Source organism: Apodemus sylvaticus, chromosome 18 (genome assembly GCF_947179515.1).
Source record: "Apodemus sylvaticus chromosome 18, mApoSyl1.1, whole genome shotgun sequence".
Taxonomy (NCBI): domain Eukaryota; kingdom Metazoa; phylum Chordata; class Mammalia; order Rodentia; family Muridae; genus Apodemus; species Apodemus sylvaticus.
The window spans coordinates 24,777,548-24,794,429 of NC_067489.1; the positions used below are offsets into that span (position 1 = coordinate 24,777,548).

General features: G+C 43.5%; 1 protein-coding gene across 1 annotated transcript; it reads left to right on the plus strand.

The window, feature by feature from the left end:
* The first annotated feature begins 909 nt into the window (after window positions 1-909).
* Chrnb3 (cholinergic receptor nicotinic beta 3 subunit) lies at window positions 910-13,641 on the plus strand. Its single transcript, XM_052162335.1, has 5 exons — window positions 910-1,074; window positions 2,663-2,707; window positions 9,853-9,962; window positions 10,163-11,045; window positions 13,507-13,641. Exons 2-5 carry the CDS (start codon window positions 2,681-2,683, stop codon window positions 13,639-13,641), a joined length of 1,155 nt encoding a protein of 384 aa, XP_052018295.1. The 5' UTR covers window positions 910-1,074; window positions 2,663-2,680.
* The last annotated feature ends 3,241 nt before the right edge of the window (window positions 13,642-16,882 follow it).

Below are 16,882 nucleotides of genomic sequence, written 5' to 3' on the forward strand. Positions count from 1 at the left end.
TAGAATCCATCATTGGGAAGAAGACAAGAAAGCAGATAAAGGAATATAGTGGTTTCTCAGTAAAGATATAACCCTTTCCCTGGTTCATATTCCATGAGTGCCTGGTGTGGGTCAGGCCCTGTTCTGAATGTGTAGTATAGTTACATGTAAAAGATGCTGTCTGTGTGTGCCAACTTGAAGTCTGAGGGGAAATAATGAGAACATGTAAATATTCATAAAATACATACATTATAAAACTATACATATATATATATATACAACATACCACATATGAAGGTGATACATGCATGTATACAATAACACACACACATTAAGATGGTTGTACATACATATGTTCCTCCAACTGAGGCTTTTGTTTTAAGTCAGATTCACTTCGGGGGCTTACATAGTGAGGAGCTTGTAAGAGCTCTTCCTAAGAGTTGATATATTTATACAACATATCTACAAGGACTACATGCATATACAATATACCTACAATGATAGCTTATACATACAACACAGGCAGCATATACATACACACACACACACACACACACACACACACAGACACACACACTACAATCAACTGAGAAGATAAAGAACAAATCCACAGTGCTATGAAGGAGCCAGTATGTGGACAATGCGTAAGAAGGTGGCATTTGTGGTGAGACCTGAAGTGGCGGGTAAGGCAGGAGGCTACAGGTGTCACTTCAGAGACCTATGTGTGTACACAGTGACAGGAAGTTTATGGAAAATCCTAGAATCTGGTTTTCCCAGTGTGGTACAGGGAAGCAGGGTGCAGGTAGAGAGTGGAGTTCAGAGCACCTTGCTTCAGAGCCTCTGCTGAGTCGGCCCATGGGAAATGGATGAAGGCTTCAGGTGCCAGGTGCTGAACTGGCTGTCTGCTGTTCCTTCAATTCAGGTTCCTGGGTGGCTCTTACGGCCACAGCAGGACTCAGTTCAGTGGCTGAACACGAAGACGCACTCCTCACACATTTGTTCCAGGGTTACCAGAAATGGGTTCGCCCTGTGTTGAATTCCAGTGACGTCATAAAAGTATATTTTGGATTAAAGATATCTCAGCTTGTGGATGTGGTGAGTAATCCTTGGCCCTGTGTTCCAAACAACACACACAAGCCTCAACGGGTGTGACTCCAGACATTTGTCCTTCCCTGTCACTGACACTGACATTTTATAAATAGGCTGTGTTGAATGGAAATCTGCCCCAAGGAACCAGTGACATGTCCAGAGGAAGAAATAAAAGGTCATTCTATGCTGGCACTGTAGGGCTCTTGGGCAGAGGGTGGAGAGGGGAGTTAGAACAGACTGGGCCCTGGTAGGAAGCAGGGGAGAAGGAAGGGTGAAGTCCAGGGTGACAGGCGAGATCCGAGCTCCTAGCTGCCTGTGCACTGGGCTGTCAGGGCTCTTGCTCCTCTGGATCAGTGGTTCTCAACTTCCTAATGCTGCGACCCTCTATTATAGAGCTCTTCTTGTGGTGGTCACCCCTAACAATATAGTTATTTTCATTGCTACCTCGTAACTGTAATTTTGCTATTGTTAGGAATAGTAATGCAAATATCTGTGTTTCCTGATGGCCCTAGGCGATCCCTGTGAAGCAGTGGTTTGCCCCCAAGGGGGTCGTGACCCACAGTTTAAGAACCACAGGCCTAGAGGAAGCTGAGGTGATAGTGACCTGCTAGGGCCATGTGCTGGCCAGGGGACTCCTCCCCTTTCCTGAACTCACCCACACCTCTGCTAACTTTCCCCTTAGGCTTGTATTTCTGCTATGTTTATGTTTGGAAAAACTTGTAGGCTTAAATTGCCCAAAGGTAGGAACTCATTCTACTATGGTCCACAAAGCCCTGGAATACTTCTCCCATGTGGCTCAAGCTATGCTCTAGGCTGGCTAAATAACCCAGTTTTCCTTCTGGAAAATTATCCATAGTTTGTCTTAAATCCAGCTATAATGTCCTTCTTTGTACCACCAAAAGTCTTCTGGGTTGTTCAGTTGTTGGAAGTATCCCCATAATAAATTACTGCTTGATTTAATAGGTAGCTCCATTTGAGCGAACTATGCAGAATGCTTTAAGGTCACATACCATTGACTTGTTCTTAAGTTTGGAATCTTTGAATCTTTTAGGGTTTTGAATGCCTCCAAAAGTAAGATTTAGGATTCTTCCTAATTTAAAAACAAAACAAAACAAAACAAAACAAAACAAAACAGCTGAAAGAATTGAAACCCTTCACTTTCATCCTTTCTAATGGCCAACTATTAAAATTCCTTATTAGTTCTTTGAGGGCTTCAAACAAATTGCTTTGATACGGCCCCCATCTGTCCTCATAGTCACCCAACACTAAACCCTTGAAGCAGCCTCACTCTCAACATCAATTTATGATGCCTAAATATTCTTGGAGCCTTGCATCATGGGTGGTTTAAACGCAGCTACCCTCTCGAAGAAAACCATCTCTTCATCTCTCACAAGCTAACAATGGCCAGTGGTTCCACAGCTAGGGATGGAATTCCCTGCCCATACCCACCTCCATGCTGGGGTGTGGTCTGCCTTGGGCTGGCACAGGTTTTATGCACACTGTTGCAACTGCTTTCAGTGAGCTTGGGCAGTGTCCCTGCCAAATCCAGAAGACTCTGTTTAACGTTCGGCCTTTTAAACTGTCTCTTTCTTAGGATGAAAAGAATCAGCTGATGACAACGAACGTGTGGCTGAAGCAGGTGAGGACCAGTCCGAGGCTGTGCCTGCCAGCCAGCCCAGGCACTGGTATTTGCTTTCTATTTACACGCCTTGCCATCTGGAAGTATACTAGAGAGCATGCTGGATTCCTCAGGGGAGGATTCAGGAATGTGAGGGAAGGACACGAGGAAAGGGTCTGTTTTAACTTTAGCCGTGAGCATAGCAGAGTAGCCCTGTCACTGTGTGGGAATGCATCTTCCCGAGACACTGTTTCTCAGGGGTGGGACAGCATGGGGCAGGGGCGACACTGGGCAGGCGATAATCGAACGTGACTCAAGACTGAGAGTCTGCTAAGTGACAGGTATTATGCGAGATCTTAGGAGAACAGGGGGAAAATCCAGCCCTGTCTTCAAGGAGACAACAGAGGGCTAGTTACCATAAGGTGATGAACACCATTAATAAGTTTATATGAGGCTTGTGATTACGTGAAGATATCACTGAGATGGGGTGAGGGGAAAGTGGGAGAATGATCACAAGAAGAGCAGATGTCTAACATGGTGTCAAGGTCAAACACAAGCCCCACAAACCAGGCAGGAGTGGGTTTTGTGAACCACATGAATAGACTTCCCAATCATTCTCATGACTTCACGACACTCTCATACCTAAGCAAACCAACGGAAACTTCCCCAAACATTCCCGTATACCGTAATAAAAAAACGAAGACTGTAGCACTCAGCTCTCTCTCTTTCCTCCTTTGCTTACCATGCCAGCCAGTGAGGTCTCCTCCCAACCACTGACCTTTGCAAGGCACAGCTGTCACACGTAGAGGGCTCCCTCTAGCTGGACCTATTTTTATTCTATTGATTTTATTTTGCAGACTCTCTTGTCTTTCTTCTTTGAACTTTCAGAGGGTAATCAAATCCCTGGGGACCATAAATATCTTATCAACAGACTCATTGAAAACCACACGGGGGAGGACAATGTCATGACCCCTCAGATTCTGAGCCATCGTGTTCAAGGTTTAAACGCATTGCCGTCCATTCGTCTGTCTTAATTGCTTCCCAGCACCTTCCCGCACACTGCTCCACCACCCTCTGCCTAACCCGCCCCACCAACCACGCCCTGGCTCTCCATCCATCCCATTTCCGCTGTGAGCATCATCTCCTCCGCCTCTTTCCCAGCACTGTGGTCTGCAGCTTGTGTGAGTTAGTCTCAGGCGAGGAGCTCACAGTGCTGGGGACCACCACTGTGTTCAGTACCGCTTAACACGGCATATTCTGTGACACAGTGAAATCCCGAGCAAAGGAAGTCCTGGCGTCTGCTTCTTTTTACATCTCTATCCCCGCTATTGATCTTGCTGCTGGAGGGGGGAAAGTGAGAGCAACTATTCTGACTTAGAAAGACTCCCCCGGGGCTTGCCTCCGTTCCGCTTGAACAGCATTTCTGAAATTATCTCATCGTGTTCAAGAACATTTAGGGGGTTCTTAGACAAACCCACATTAGCAAGCTGAGGATCTGTTGGGATTCACGATCTGAGGAGGTCAGGGGCGAGGCTTTACATACAGCTTCATCCAGGACACAAGCGACATCATCAGACTTTGCTCTTGGCTTTGAGACAAGGTATCTCAGTGCCCTCAAACTCATGACCCTTCTGCTCCCCGAGTGTTGGGATTTTCTCCGAAGATATTTGTTTACTACCCACCTGGTGGTTTGGTTTGGTCTGTTCCTCGTCATTGGGACAAAAATCTGTCCCCATGACTCTGTGTGTGTGTGTGTGTGTGTGTGAGAGAGAGAGAGAGAGAGAGAGAGAGAGAGAGAGAGAGAGAGAGAGAGACAGAGAGGTGGTAATAAAACCTTTTTCTGAAGAACTAGTGCATTTTGTATATGATAAAATTACTGAGTCAGGGCAAATAAAGGTAGCACACACTTAAATCAATAGACTGTTGATGTGGCTGAGTTCCACCTGAATCACATTGCTTAGACATAGTCGAATTATCAAATTTTACCATCCAGTTTATATGTTAAAGTTTTAACACATATACATATGGTATATAAAAAGAGAGGACTCAACTGGTCACTTAGTGTGCATTAAACTTACAAGTCTCTAATTCAGTAAGCTTCTTCATAAAGTTTTATTTTCAAAAAAATTTCACATGATATATTCTTTCCCATCCCTCAACTCAAGTTGTCTGCATAGCTGTTTTTCATTGTAGATACACCCACATCTCTTTTTACTTTTGAGTCAATAAAGTAGTCTAAAATATTGTTGCTTTGAAAGACTTTAGTTTCTGAAGTAGTCAAAGGCATTACAAATTCAGCACAAGTTTAGTAAATATAAGAGCAGAGTGGAGGAGGATTTGTTGTTTTGTTTTTGCTTTTCCTTTCCTTTCCTTTTTCTTTTTCAATATTATTTCTTTATTTTTATTTTTATGAGTACACTGTAGCTGTCTTCAGACACACAGCAGAAGAGTGCATCAGATCCTATTGCAGATGGTTGTGAGCCACCCTATGGTTGCTGGGAATTGAACTCAGGACCTCTGGAAGAGCAGTCAGTGCTCTTAACTCCCTGAGCCATCTCTTCAGCCCATTCTTTTTGTTTTTATTAGATACTTTATTTATTTACATTTCAAATGTTATCCTCTTTCCTCATTCCCCCCCTCCAAAACCTTCTATGCCATTCCCCCCCCCCAACCAACCCACCCACTCCTGCTTCCCTATCCTGGCATTTCCCTACACTGGGGCAACAAGCCTTCACAGGACCAAAGGCCTCTCCTCTCATTGATGTCTGACAGGGCCATCCTCTGCTACATACGCGGCTGGAGCCATGAGACCCTCCATGTGTACTCTTTGGTTGATGGTTTAGTCCCTGGGAGCTCTGGTTGGTTGATATTGTTGTTCTTCCAATGGGCTTGCAAATGCCTTCAGCTCCTTCAGTCCTTTCTCTAACTCCACCATTGGGGATCCCATGCTCAGTCCAATGGTTGGCTGAGAGCATCCACTTCTGTATTTGTCAGGCACTGGCAGAGCCTCTCAGGAGACAGCTATATCAGACTTCTGTCAGCAAGCACTTGTTGGCATCTACAATAGTGTCTGGGTTTGGTAACTGTATATGGGTTGTATCCCCAGGTGGGGCAGTATCTAGATGGCCTTTTCTTAAGTCTCTGCTCCACACTTTCTCTGTATATCTTCCCATGGGTATTTTGTTTCTCCTTCTAAAAAGGACTGAAGCATCCACACTTTGGTTTTCCTTCTTCTTGGGCTTCACGTGCTTTGTGAATTATATCTTGGGTATTCTGAGCTTCTTGGCTAATATCAGTGAGTGCATACTATGTGTGTTCTTCTGTGACTGGGTTACCTCACTTAGGATATTTTCTAGTTCCATCCATTTGCCTAAGAATTTCATGAATTCATTGTTTTTAAGACAGTATTTCTTTGTGTAGCCCTGGCCATTCAGGAACTTGCACTGTAGACCAGGTTGGCCTCAAATTCACAGAGATCTTACTGCCTCTGCCTCCTGAGTGCTGGGATTAAAGACATGCACCACCACCGTCCAGGCCAACAAAGAAATATTATGAAGAAAGCCTTATTCCCTGGGCTGGAGTGATGGCTCAGTGATTAAATGTGTTTGCTACTCACACAAGTCAGCTAGGTCTCTTCTGGCCTCTGTGGGCCCCTGCATATGTGTGGCATACACTATATAGACACACACATAAGTAAACGTATACATCTTTTAAAAAGGAGAGCCATGCTGTTTTAGGCATGAACTAGTTTTTAATAACATCAGTGTATTAAAATCTGACCACAGAAAATCTTTTAGATAAGTTTACATTCAAATCCCTTTCAACATTATTTAAACCTAGACAACAATTATTTTAACTTTTTAAGAAAAAATACTTTGTAGCTTAAATTCTTTGCTGCCAAATCCCTTCTGTGCATATTTAGCAGAATTTTTAGTAAGAAAACAGCTCCTTGTGAAGATCATGGATAAAGCAATCTTCAGCTCTTCCTGCTGGTAACTTACGAAAGAACATTTGAGGGCAGTCTCTAATATCTTGCAAAAGAGTTAAATCTAAATTATCTTTTTGATGGGATGTAACAGATTAAGGTCACCTGTCCACGTGGCTAAGCATGAAGAGCATCATCAAGCGTTAATCACACCCGGAAGCAACCTGGGGCTTTAGAGAACAGAGCTCCCTCCACCGCATCCCTAGTTCTAGATTTAACTCTTAGATGTCTGCATCCTCGTGAAGCCTTGCTTACAAAGAGACTTTGATTAACTGTTTAAAAATTTCAGAAGATGTAGAGGTGCACAAGGGACAGGAAAGTCTTAGCGGTCGGCAGTGCACTGACCACGTGACCATCTGCAGGCAGAGCCAGACAGGCAGGGGATTTATGTTTTTGTTGTTGTTGTTGTTGTTGTTTTTAGTTTTTTTGTTTTTTTGATTTTGGTTTTTTTTCGAGACAGGGTTTCTCTGTGTAGCCCTGGCTGTCCTGGAACTCACTCTGTAGACCAGGCTGGCCTCGAACTCAGAAATCTGCCTGCCTCTGCCTCCCAGAGTGCTAGGATTACAGGCGTGTGCCACCACCGCCCACCATGGTGGTGGTGGGGGATTTATTGTGAACGGACTTCTCAACGGCGATGAGGGAAAAAAGTAAAGCGAAGCAAACGAAACACACTACTGCGCATGCACATTACCGAGAGTCGGACTCTGGTGATTCTGAGAGTCTCTCAGAAGGACGCAAGGTGGTCACAAGGAGGGAGTCGTGTGTGCTCTTACAAACCAGGGTAAGGAAACAGGGAGAAGTGTGAGGGCGTTGAGAAAATCTCACACATGCTTTTATTAGTCTGGCTTTTAAGTAGCTAGTCTTCTAAGCAGGCTTTCTCATAGTTATACATTATTCTACCTATTTTAGATAATAAATTCCTAAAGGCCATGTCTCCTTCTTTAGAGTAGAGAAATATCACATTTGCCGAGATTCTACTATTTATCAGGAGCTTTGAGTTTTATTTTATTTTTTAAAAATAATATTTTAATTTATTCTTTGAAGATTTCATATAGGAGCCTTATGACCTGGTCATGTATATATATATATATATATATATATATATGTTCACTGAATCCAATCACTGTTGCTTATATGTGCACTGGTATCAGGTCATGCACTGGGCTATAAGCAATCTACCATGGCCATACTGCAAAGAAAATTTCTTTCTCTTCCTCCAGCAGTCATCAGCTGCCAATGACACCTTCCCCCACCCCCGCACCCTCCCACTCCCGGCACCCCCAAACCAGGAGTGGTGCCTCGGTAGCCCCTCTCCCACCATCCTAGAACTTGGTTTAGAAACAATAAATCAGTATTTATTTAAGCAACACACAGATGAAAATGTCAGCTATAAGTAGACATGTGTTCCTTGTGCCCCAAACAAATCCATGTAAGCTGCTTTGCCAAAAATAACAGGAAATAATACAAAAAGACAGTTTGATGTAACTGTGTTCCACACCAAATCAAGCCTTCTTCTCTCTGACTACATTAAATCCAAAGTAAAATATTATAGATTTATTCTTTGAGAAATTCATACTCGTGGACAGTGTATTTTATTTATATTCATTCCCCACCCTTTCCAGGATCCCCCCACTCACTGTGTGTGTGTGTATATATATATATACACACACATACATATACATACATATGTGTGTATATATGTATATGTATGTATACATGTATATATATATATGTGTGTGTGTGTGTGTGTGTGTGCATGTGTATATAATAACCCTCATGTTTTCTACAACCCTGAGTCTTATTAGGAGTACCTATATACCTATATTATAGGCATGTTTGTGGGGCCATCCACTGGAGCGAGGCTGACCTACTAGATACTGTACCCCTAAAGAAAATGAATTCTCTCTCCCTTAGTAGCCATCAGTTATCAATAGGTACTCAGGTGGGGTGGGAGCTTGGCCGTCCCTTCCCTTTATATAGAGGAGCACTGGCTGCCTTCATCTTGCAGACAATCACAGCTACAGTGAGTTCAGGAGAGCATCACCCTGTCATGTCCAGAAGACACTGTTCTGACCCTGACCTCTGGCTCTTACACTTGTCCTGTCCCCTCTTCTGTGATGTTCCCTGAGCCATGGGTGGGGTGGCAGGGTTTGGGAGAGGTTGATATAGACATTCTATGTATCTATCAATGATCAGTCTTAGTCACTTATTCTGAACACTTTCAACAGTTATGGGTCCACAGATTGACCACTATCTACTGGAAACAAAGCTTCTTTGACCAAAGTTGAGAGCCTCACAAAGATATGGGTATAAACACAAATATTTAGAAAGTGATTTGCACTTTTTAAGGCGTCATACATATTTCAGCATTTTACCATCCAATTAAGTCACCCATCTGCCAATTCCTGATTTTTTAATGACCTAGACAGCATCACTGTTGTCCAGGAAGCCTCACACTGGGTAGACCCTTCTAGTGCTTGCAGTTTATAAAAAAAAAGAAGAAACATATGGAGACCCAGAATATTAGGGACATAATATAAAATGCTAATTAGGAGTTTACAAAATCAATTTAGACAAAGTATAAAATTTAAGTCTCTGTCCATTTGCACTGTATAAAAGTGACAGTGACATCAGGAATGGTCAGCAGAGCTGAACATTTCACAGTAACAAGATCACACGTTCCTATTGCCAAGGGACTGAAATGTCAATTGACAGTCCCCCTGGAATAAACCGAATGAGATGGTTATTGCATTTTAGAAAGGGTCTCACTGTGTAAAGCAGGTAGGCTTTGAGCTCATGGTCCTCTTGGCTTACTTTCCCAAGTACTGGGACTGGAGACTTGTCTTCCCACACAACTGTGGCTTTTCTTGCTTGTTTCTTAAGAGAAAAGAGGAAAAGCACAAAGCAGGAATCAATGCCTGTGGGACCATACAAGGCAGCCTGGTTTCTGGTTGAGCTAGGCTTGATGCCCTTTGAGATTTGATTCTTGACTGGCTCATACATGGGCATGCGGAGTTTCGAAGTCCAGGCTGGCTTACGTTGTATCCTGAATCCTAGATAGGATGCCACGTTCTAACCTGGGTGAAAAATCCCTTTTGTAACAAAATGATGGGCTGGAGAATTGAAGAAATTGGTCTCGAGTTTTCAGAAAAAAAGTTGCTGCATATTCCCTTTCATGCAGGAATGGACAGACCAAAAATTACAATGGAATCCCGAAGAATATGGTGGAATTAATTCGATAAAGGTTCCATCGGAATCGCTCTGGCTACCCGACATAGTTCTCTTTGAAAAGTAAGTATCCTAGAAGAAAACCGCATTGGTCCGATTAACGTCAGATGCAGAAAGTCTGATTTGGGTAGAATAATTAACTGTGTATCAAAGTGGTTTCTTTGTAAAGCGTGATTTGACATTATGATAGGTAAGGAAGGGAACATAGATTGCCTCCAGGAAATGTTCAGCTACCTACTAACGGGTAACTTCTTTCATGGCAGTGCTGATGGACGTTTTGAAGGCTCCCTCATGACCAAGGCCATTGTGAAATCCAGTGGGACCGTCAGTTGGACTCCTCCTGCCAGCTACAAAAGTTCCTGCACCATGGATGTGACGTTTTTCCCGTTTGACAGGCAGAACTGCTCAATGAAGTTTGGGTCCTGGACTTACGATAGCACCATGGTTGACCTCATTCTGATCAATGAAAACGTTGACCGGAAAGACTTTTTCGATAACGGAGAGTGGGAGATACTCAATGCAAAGGGGATGAAAGGCAACAGAAGAGAAGGCTTTTACTCCTATCCGTTTGTCACCTACTCGTTTGTTCTGAGGCGCTTGCCGCTGTTTTACACCCTCTTTTTGATAATCCCCTGCCTGGGGCTGTCTTTTCTCACGGTCCTGGTGTTCTACCTACCTTCCGATGAAGGGGAAAAGCTCTCTTTATCCACCTCGGTTTTGGTCTCGTTGACAGTGTTTCTTTTAGTAATTGAAGAAATAATCCCGTCTTCCTCGAAAGTCATCCCTCTCATCGGCGAGTACCTCCTGTTCATTATGATCTTTGTCACGCTGTCTATCATTGTCACGGTTTTTGTAATTAATGTCCACCACAGATCTTCCTCAACATACCATCCCATGGCGCCCTGGGTGAAGAGGCTGTTTCTGCAAAGACTCCCAAGATGGCTTTGCATGAAGGACCCCATGGACCGCTTCTCTTTCCCCGAAGGGAAGGAGAGCGAGGCCGCCACGAGGGGGAAAGTCCCAGGGAAAAAGAAGCAGACGCCAACCACTGATGGAGAAAGAGTTCTGGTCGCTTTCCTGGAGAAGGCCTCCGAGTCCATCCGATACATTTCGAGGCACGTGAAGAAGGAACACTTCATCAGCCAGGTGAGTGTGCTGCGAGGTGGGAAGGCTGTAACTGAGGTGTGCACAGGAAAGCCATGGTGGTGTGCGTCACAGCGTGATGTGGTCCTTGTTAACAACGACACTGCCAGCTACTCTCCACACACAACCCATGTAGAACATGCCCAGCAAATCGGAGGGATTTTAGCACTAAATTTTTAAGAAAAAAGTTTACAAAGGTATAATGACTAAAAACAAGCAGCTACGTACTGATTCAGTGCTGTTCATCATAACTCCTCAGTTCTGTTTTCAAGAACTCAGTTCCATCTTTAAATGGGTTACCCTGGTCTATAGTAATTTTCACTTCTTCACATCATGATGCTTTTACACCCAGTGTTTAGAAGTGTGTTTAGAGACTAGAAAGAATCAACGTTAGAACAGATACTTCACTGAGGGAAAAGGATCTAGTTACTAGGTGTGTACACATTACAGCAACCAAGAAGGAAGCTGGGTGAGTCCATCCGGGAATCTGGCTTCTCAGAAAGCTGGGGATGCCAGCAGTGTGAGATCAGCATGGTTCATGGATTGAGAGCCTGTCTCAAAACCAGAAATCCTGAGGTTTAGAGGCACCACCGTTCTGAGCACAGACCTGCTCATGTTAGTTTGCCAGAACGTTGCTTTTCTGGAACCTACCTTGAAGAACATGATAAGGAAGCCCTGACAAAGCAGCGTTTATCTCCACGCCAACTACAGGCAGAGCTGAGTCATTTTACTCGAAAAATTCTTGAAAATTAGGCCAAGGCTCTCACAGGCTTCAGAAAGTGGTTTTGGAAGCACGCTTTACATTTTACCGGGTCTTCAGAGGTTCAGCCTGCTCTCTCTCTCTCTCTCTCTCTCTCTCTCTCTCTCTCTCTCTCTCTCTCTCTCTCTCTCTCTCTCCCTTTCAGAGCAGAGGACTGAACCCAGGGACTCGTGCTTCTTAGGCAAGCGCTCTACCACTGAGTTAAATCCCCAGCCCCTATCTTTCTCTTTTAACTTATTCATCATATTTTTCACACAATTGCAGATTTTAATTAAAAAGAGACTAGGAAAATACCAGCTCTTACAGTTATATACTTCAGCTATTAGGGGACGAATTTCAGTTTTATTTCTTTACATCTTTTGTAAATACTAATAAAAACACTTAAGTGGGTTTTTTTTTTTTAATATGACCAGGACACATAATTTGAAAAACTCAAAGACAAGAGGAACACGACCATTAATAATCCTATTACCTAAGGGATTATGAATTATTGCAGTAAAATGCTCATTTTAACATTTTACTGTATCTTGCTTGTGTGACATAAACTACAGTTTTGTTTCTAGACGTGGGAACCTTAGAGCAGTATGCTGCCTCCTTCCTGTGAGTGGGCAGGCCTCCTGCTCTGTTCCACCTTTACTAAATCCTTATTTACAGGCACTGCAGTCAGAAATACTGATCACACGACCTGACTGATGAGCAATTCCCTATTCAGTGTTTGGTTTTCCCTGGCAAACTATCATGAGGCTCAGGGAGTCAGTGAGTGGGGATCTGCTGCTCAGTACAGCTGCGAGATTCCTGGGAAGATGGTACTGTGTCCCTAGAATACAGAAGGAACTCTCCTTTCTCCATCAGTATCCCTCTCCTCCCTCTTCTTTTAAGATCTGAAGTGGTGTCCATTGAGTATATTTTCTTTCTTGTGATTCTACTTTGAAACTTTCTGTAAAACTGCTGTAAGCTTCAGACCGCGTGTAAAACCCAGACTCTGCCCCTCTAAAGATGAGCTCCTACGCTTCTTTTACAGATTTCCCCAGCCCGTGGCTTGTTATTTCCTGGACCTTCGAGGCTGGTGCCCATTCTCCCGCAATGTCTCTGCCTAACTAAAGAGTCCATAGCCCCATAGCCCCATGTCTTATAATGCCTGTCATTTCTTCTCTTCCTCAGTGCCATCTACTGGATCAGTAGGAGCCACACCCACTTGTGGAGTAGGAGGAAAATCCTGTGACACTTAATTACAAATACTTTAAAGACATCAGTTTGTCAGAAGGCAGGCGATGATGGATGGACTGTAAAAAAATACAAGTAGAGAGAGAGAGAGAGTGAGAGTGAGAGAGAGAGAGAGAGAGCGCGCATCAGTTTGTTATTGGTTTCATAGGTGTACCAGAAAGCATTGTATAAAAATAAAATCAGTTTTGAAAATTTGTGTTTGATCAGCATATCTCCAAGTCTCCAAATAATCCTATAGTTTCTGTTTTACATCTTCACTGTGGAGAAGTGTTCCTAAACATGCAACTTGCAAGATAGTGTCTTGAGGTACTATGAATAACATCGCTGGAGAGAATCCAAGCCCATGCCATCAGTGATGTGTAGATACATTTTGAAAACTTAAAAGTGTCCTAGTTCCAATATTGCTCTATCTACAACCCTTATCGAGTTCAGAAAGCCACTCAGCCTCTTGAATGAAAGATGCCTTTTTCTCTTTCGCAGGTAGTGCAAGACTGGAAATTTGTGGCTCAGGTTCTCGACCGCATCTTCTTGTGGCTCTTTCTGATGGCTTCCGTTTTGGGCTCCATCCTGATTTTTATCCCAGCCTTGAAGATGTGGATACATCATTTCCATTAGAAATCATCCTCCAGATCCATTTAGAAGACATACATAGAGAGAATCCCACTTTAGCACGGATGGGCCGCTGGCATGTTCACAGAAAGGAGATGCATGCGACAGTTGTGGCACCCTTGTCTTGTCCTGGGAGCTCTCTGTGATTGGAGGACTGAGAGAAAATGTGGGTTTGAACTACTGTGATGGTGGCTGCCACTAGAGATGTATTGGGCGATTCAGAGAAGTCTCCGTGTTATGCTGTTGTGTGGGAGGCTCCAAACTCCTCCATCTGCTCATCCCTGATCTACTACCTCTGCCCACCCCAGACTCCCCCATCTGTTCATCTCTAAACCCTTGTTTTTGCCCATCCTTTGAACTCCTAGTATCTGCCCAGCCCCTTGGTGACTTGTCTGCACACTGGGGCCATGTGGTACTTCTCTAACAGTATGGGTGAACACGTTGTGACAACAGTTTCAGGAATCACACAGGTAGGACTCTTGGCACATAGGTCAAAGATGCCACTAGTGAAAGAATGTCCCACAAACAGGGTGCCCATTGAAGATGACCTCGAATGGCTATGACAGTTCTCTAAGGCAAGTGTTATTGGAAGTCTGTTCACTGCATCACAAACGTTTCTAATGCAGGTAGGAACTCTGCTGATTTACAGTTTGCTGTAAGGTTACATCAAAATAATTTAGATCAGAAAAACACCCATTAGCTACTAGAACTGCATTCTACATGTCTTTTTTTTTTCACTTAAGACATTAAAAGTGTTGAATGTTCTTTGATTATGGTTTTGGATGGCATCTTAGCTAGTGTTCTATTACTGTAAGAGACACCATGACCATGGCAACAGGTTAGAGGTTTAGTCTACTTTTATTACAGTGGGAAGCGTGGTGGCCCTCGGGCAGATATGGTGTTGGGAGAGGTAGTCTAGAATTGTACATCTGGGTCTGTAGGCAGCCGGAAGAGAGAGAGAGAGAGAGAGAGAGAGAGAGAGAGAGAGAGAGAGAGAGAGAGAGAGAGAGAGAGAGAGAGAGAGAGACTTGGGCTTTTGAAATCCCAGTGACATACTTCCTCCAACAAAGCTCCTCTGGATCCTTCTCAAGTAGTGCCACTCCCCGATGATGAAGTACTGAGATACAGGAGCCAATGGGGACCATTCCTATTCAAGGCAACACAGATAGAACTCATTTTCCCAGGGTTGTCTGCCTTCACCGTCCTCTCCTGTGTCTCCCTCCTTTCCTCATCCCATGCCGTGCTCCTCCAGGATGTTCCTCCTTTCCTCATCCCAAACCGTGCTCCTCCAGGATGTTTCTCCTTTCCTCATCCCACGCCGTGCTCCCCAGGATGTTTATCAGGTTGCCTTTGTTGCTGTTGCTACTGAGTCCTTCCTGGGTTTTGTTAAAGGAGTTTGTTCTTCCATGTTGGTGAAGCCCTGCATGTTCTGTCTTATTTTAGACATGGTTCTTCTAAACAGTTTATCCCTGAGATCTTAAAACCCCAGTCTAAGGTTTTATTTTTAGATTATTTTCACTGTAACATCCAGTAAGAGTTGAGTTCTCTTACTCCTGTTAGTCTGTATTTTTTCTTCCTAAACCGCTTAAGATTTTCTTATCTTCAGTCTTAGATATGTCACAGAATGATATCCATCCATCTCTATCTCTGCTCTCTCCACCCTCCCCTTCTCCTCTCCTTTCTCCCCATCTCCTTCTCTCTGCATGTGATGACTAATGTCTTCAAACTATGCAGATTTTCTCTACTTATTTTACTATCTCTGTTCTCCATTTTTTCCTATTTGCAACTTAAAATTTCTGATAAAATTTATTGTCATTGTTGGGCCTGCTTTCCATGTTTATTAACTAATTAACTGGTTGACTATTCTTTCATACTTTTAAAATTCTTTAATTTCTTAAATCTTTGACAAATCTGTACAACATAATTTGATCCTATTTACCCCAAACTCCTCCCCTGTAGCTTCTCCTAGATCTACTCCTTCATTCTATCCCCCAACATCAGGTTCTAATTTATTTATCTTTAATCCCCGCCCTCCAAGTCCAGTCTATGTTGCCTGTATGCTCTGGTGTGGTCTCAGCCATTGTTCCCATCTCTGCAGCTGGTTCCTCTCTGGCCATATCAGACTATGTGTAAGGGAGGATGGGAGCCTTTGCTGCTAGCACAGTGGGAGTCTTTGCACTCAGACTGCCAGGGTCATGCTTCCAACCCTGGTACCAAAGCCTGCATCAACCCCTCACTGCCCATGGTGGACTCAGCCCATAGCCACACTTCTCTAACTAATCTTTCTTAGACTTTTGAAATGGTGTTTAAGTGCCTGTGTGGAGGGAGTGGTATAAACCCTGGTCTGGAGTTCCCACTGAGCCCATCCACAGTCAGTTGAAGGAGAACCTCCTCTTCATGCTCTTTAGATCTCCTTCCACAGACTACACAGCTTCCCCACCTCACTGCCAATAGTGCACTCACAAGATCCAGCACACAAGATATATTTTTAAAGAAACGAATAAACACAGTGGAATAAGAGCTAGGTCACACAGATTTGTGGCTAACCGGTGGAGTGAGCAGCGGGTCTTACTCTAGCTGTCTCCTAGAGCACTTCTTAGATTGTGCATCAGTAGAATGAGGTGAAGATTCATGGCCTTTGAAGTTCTCCTCAGTCCTACACTCTATCTTTTGGAGGTTTGTCATGGAGCTTCCTCAGTGTTGAACCACATGGTCCTAACAGTAGTTCTGGTCCTTGCAGGGCAGTAATGGTGAAGAGGGAGGGGGAGGCTGTAGTCTGCTCGTGGCTACCTCAGGATAGACTTTGCAGGAACACATTGTGATACAAATCAGGGCTTAGCTGTGATTTCCTGAATGATAGATACTGTAGATATAAGGACAAGTAGTTACTATTCCCCCTCCCTCAGGTTGGTTTTAACTCATCACATTTGACATGTAATTATGCTAGGAAAAATGCAGTATCAATGCTAGAAAAAGTGTGTGGATCTGAGATTAGCTTTACGTTTGGAAAACACCAGCATGAGCCATTTCCACAACAAATATTTTCTGTTGAATCAAATAAAGAAAAGATTAAGCCTCAGTGTATGCATGTGGCTTATTTTTACTACCAGATAAAGTGGAAGATGACATTAATAATTTCAAATATAGAAAAGAATAAATATTTACATATTGCAACGATCCTGGGAGAGTATTCCAAAGGAAAATGTTAGAGCAAGGAACTCTTAAGGGTGAAGAGAGGGCTAAGTAT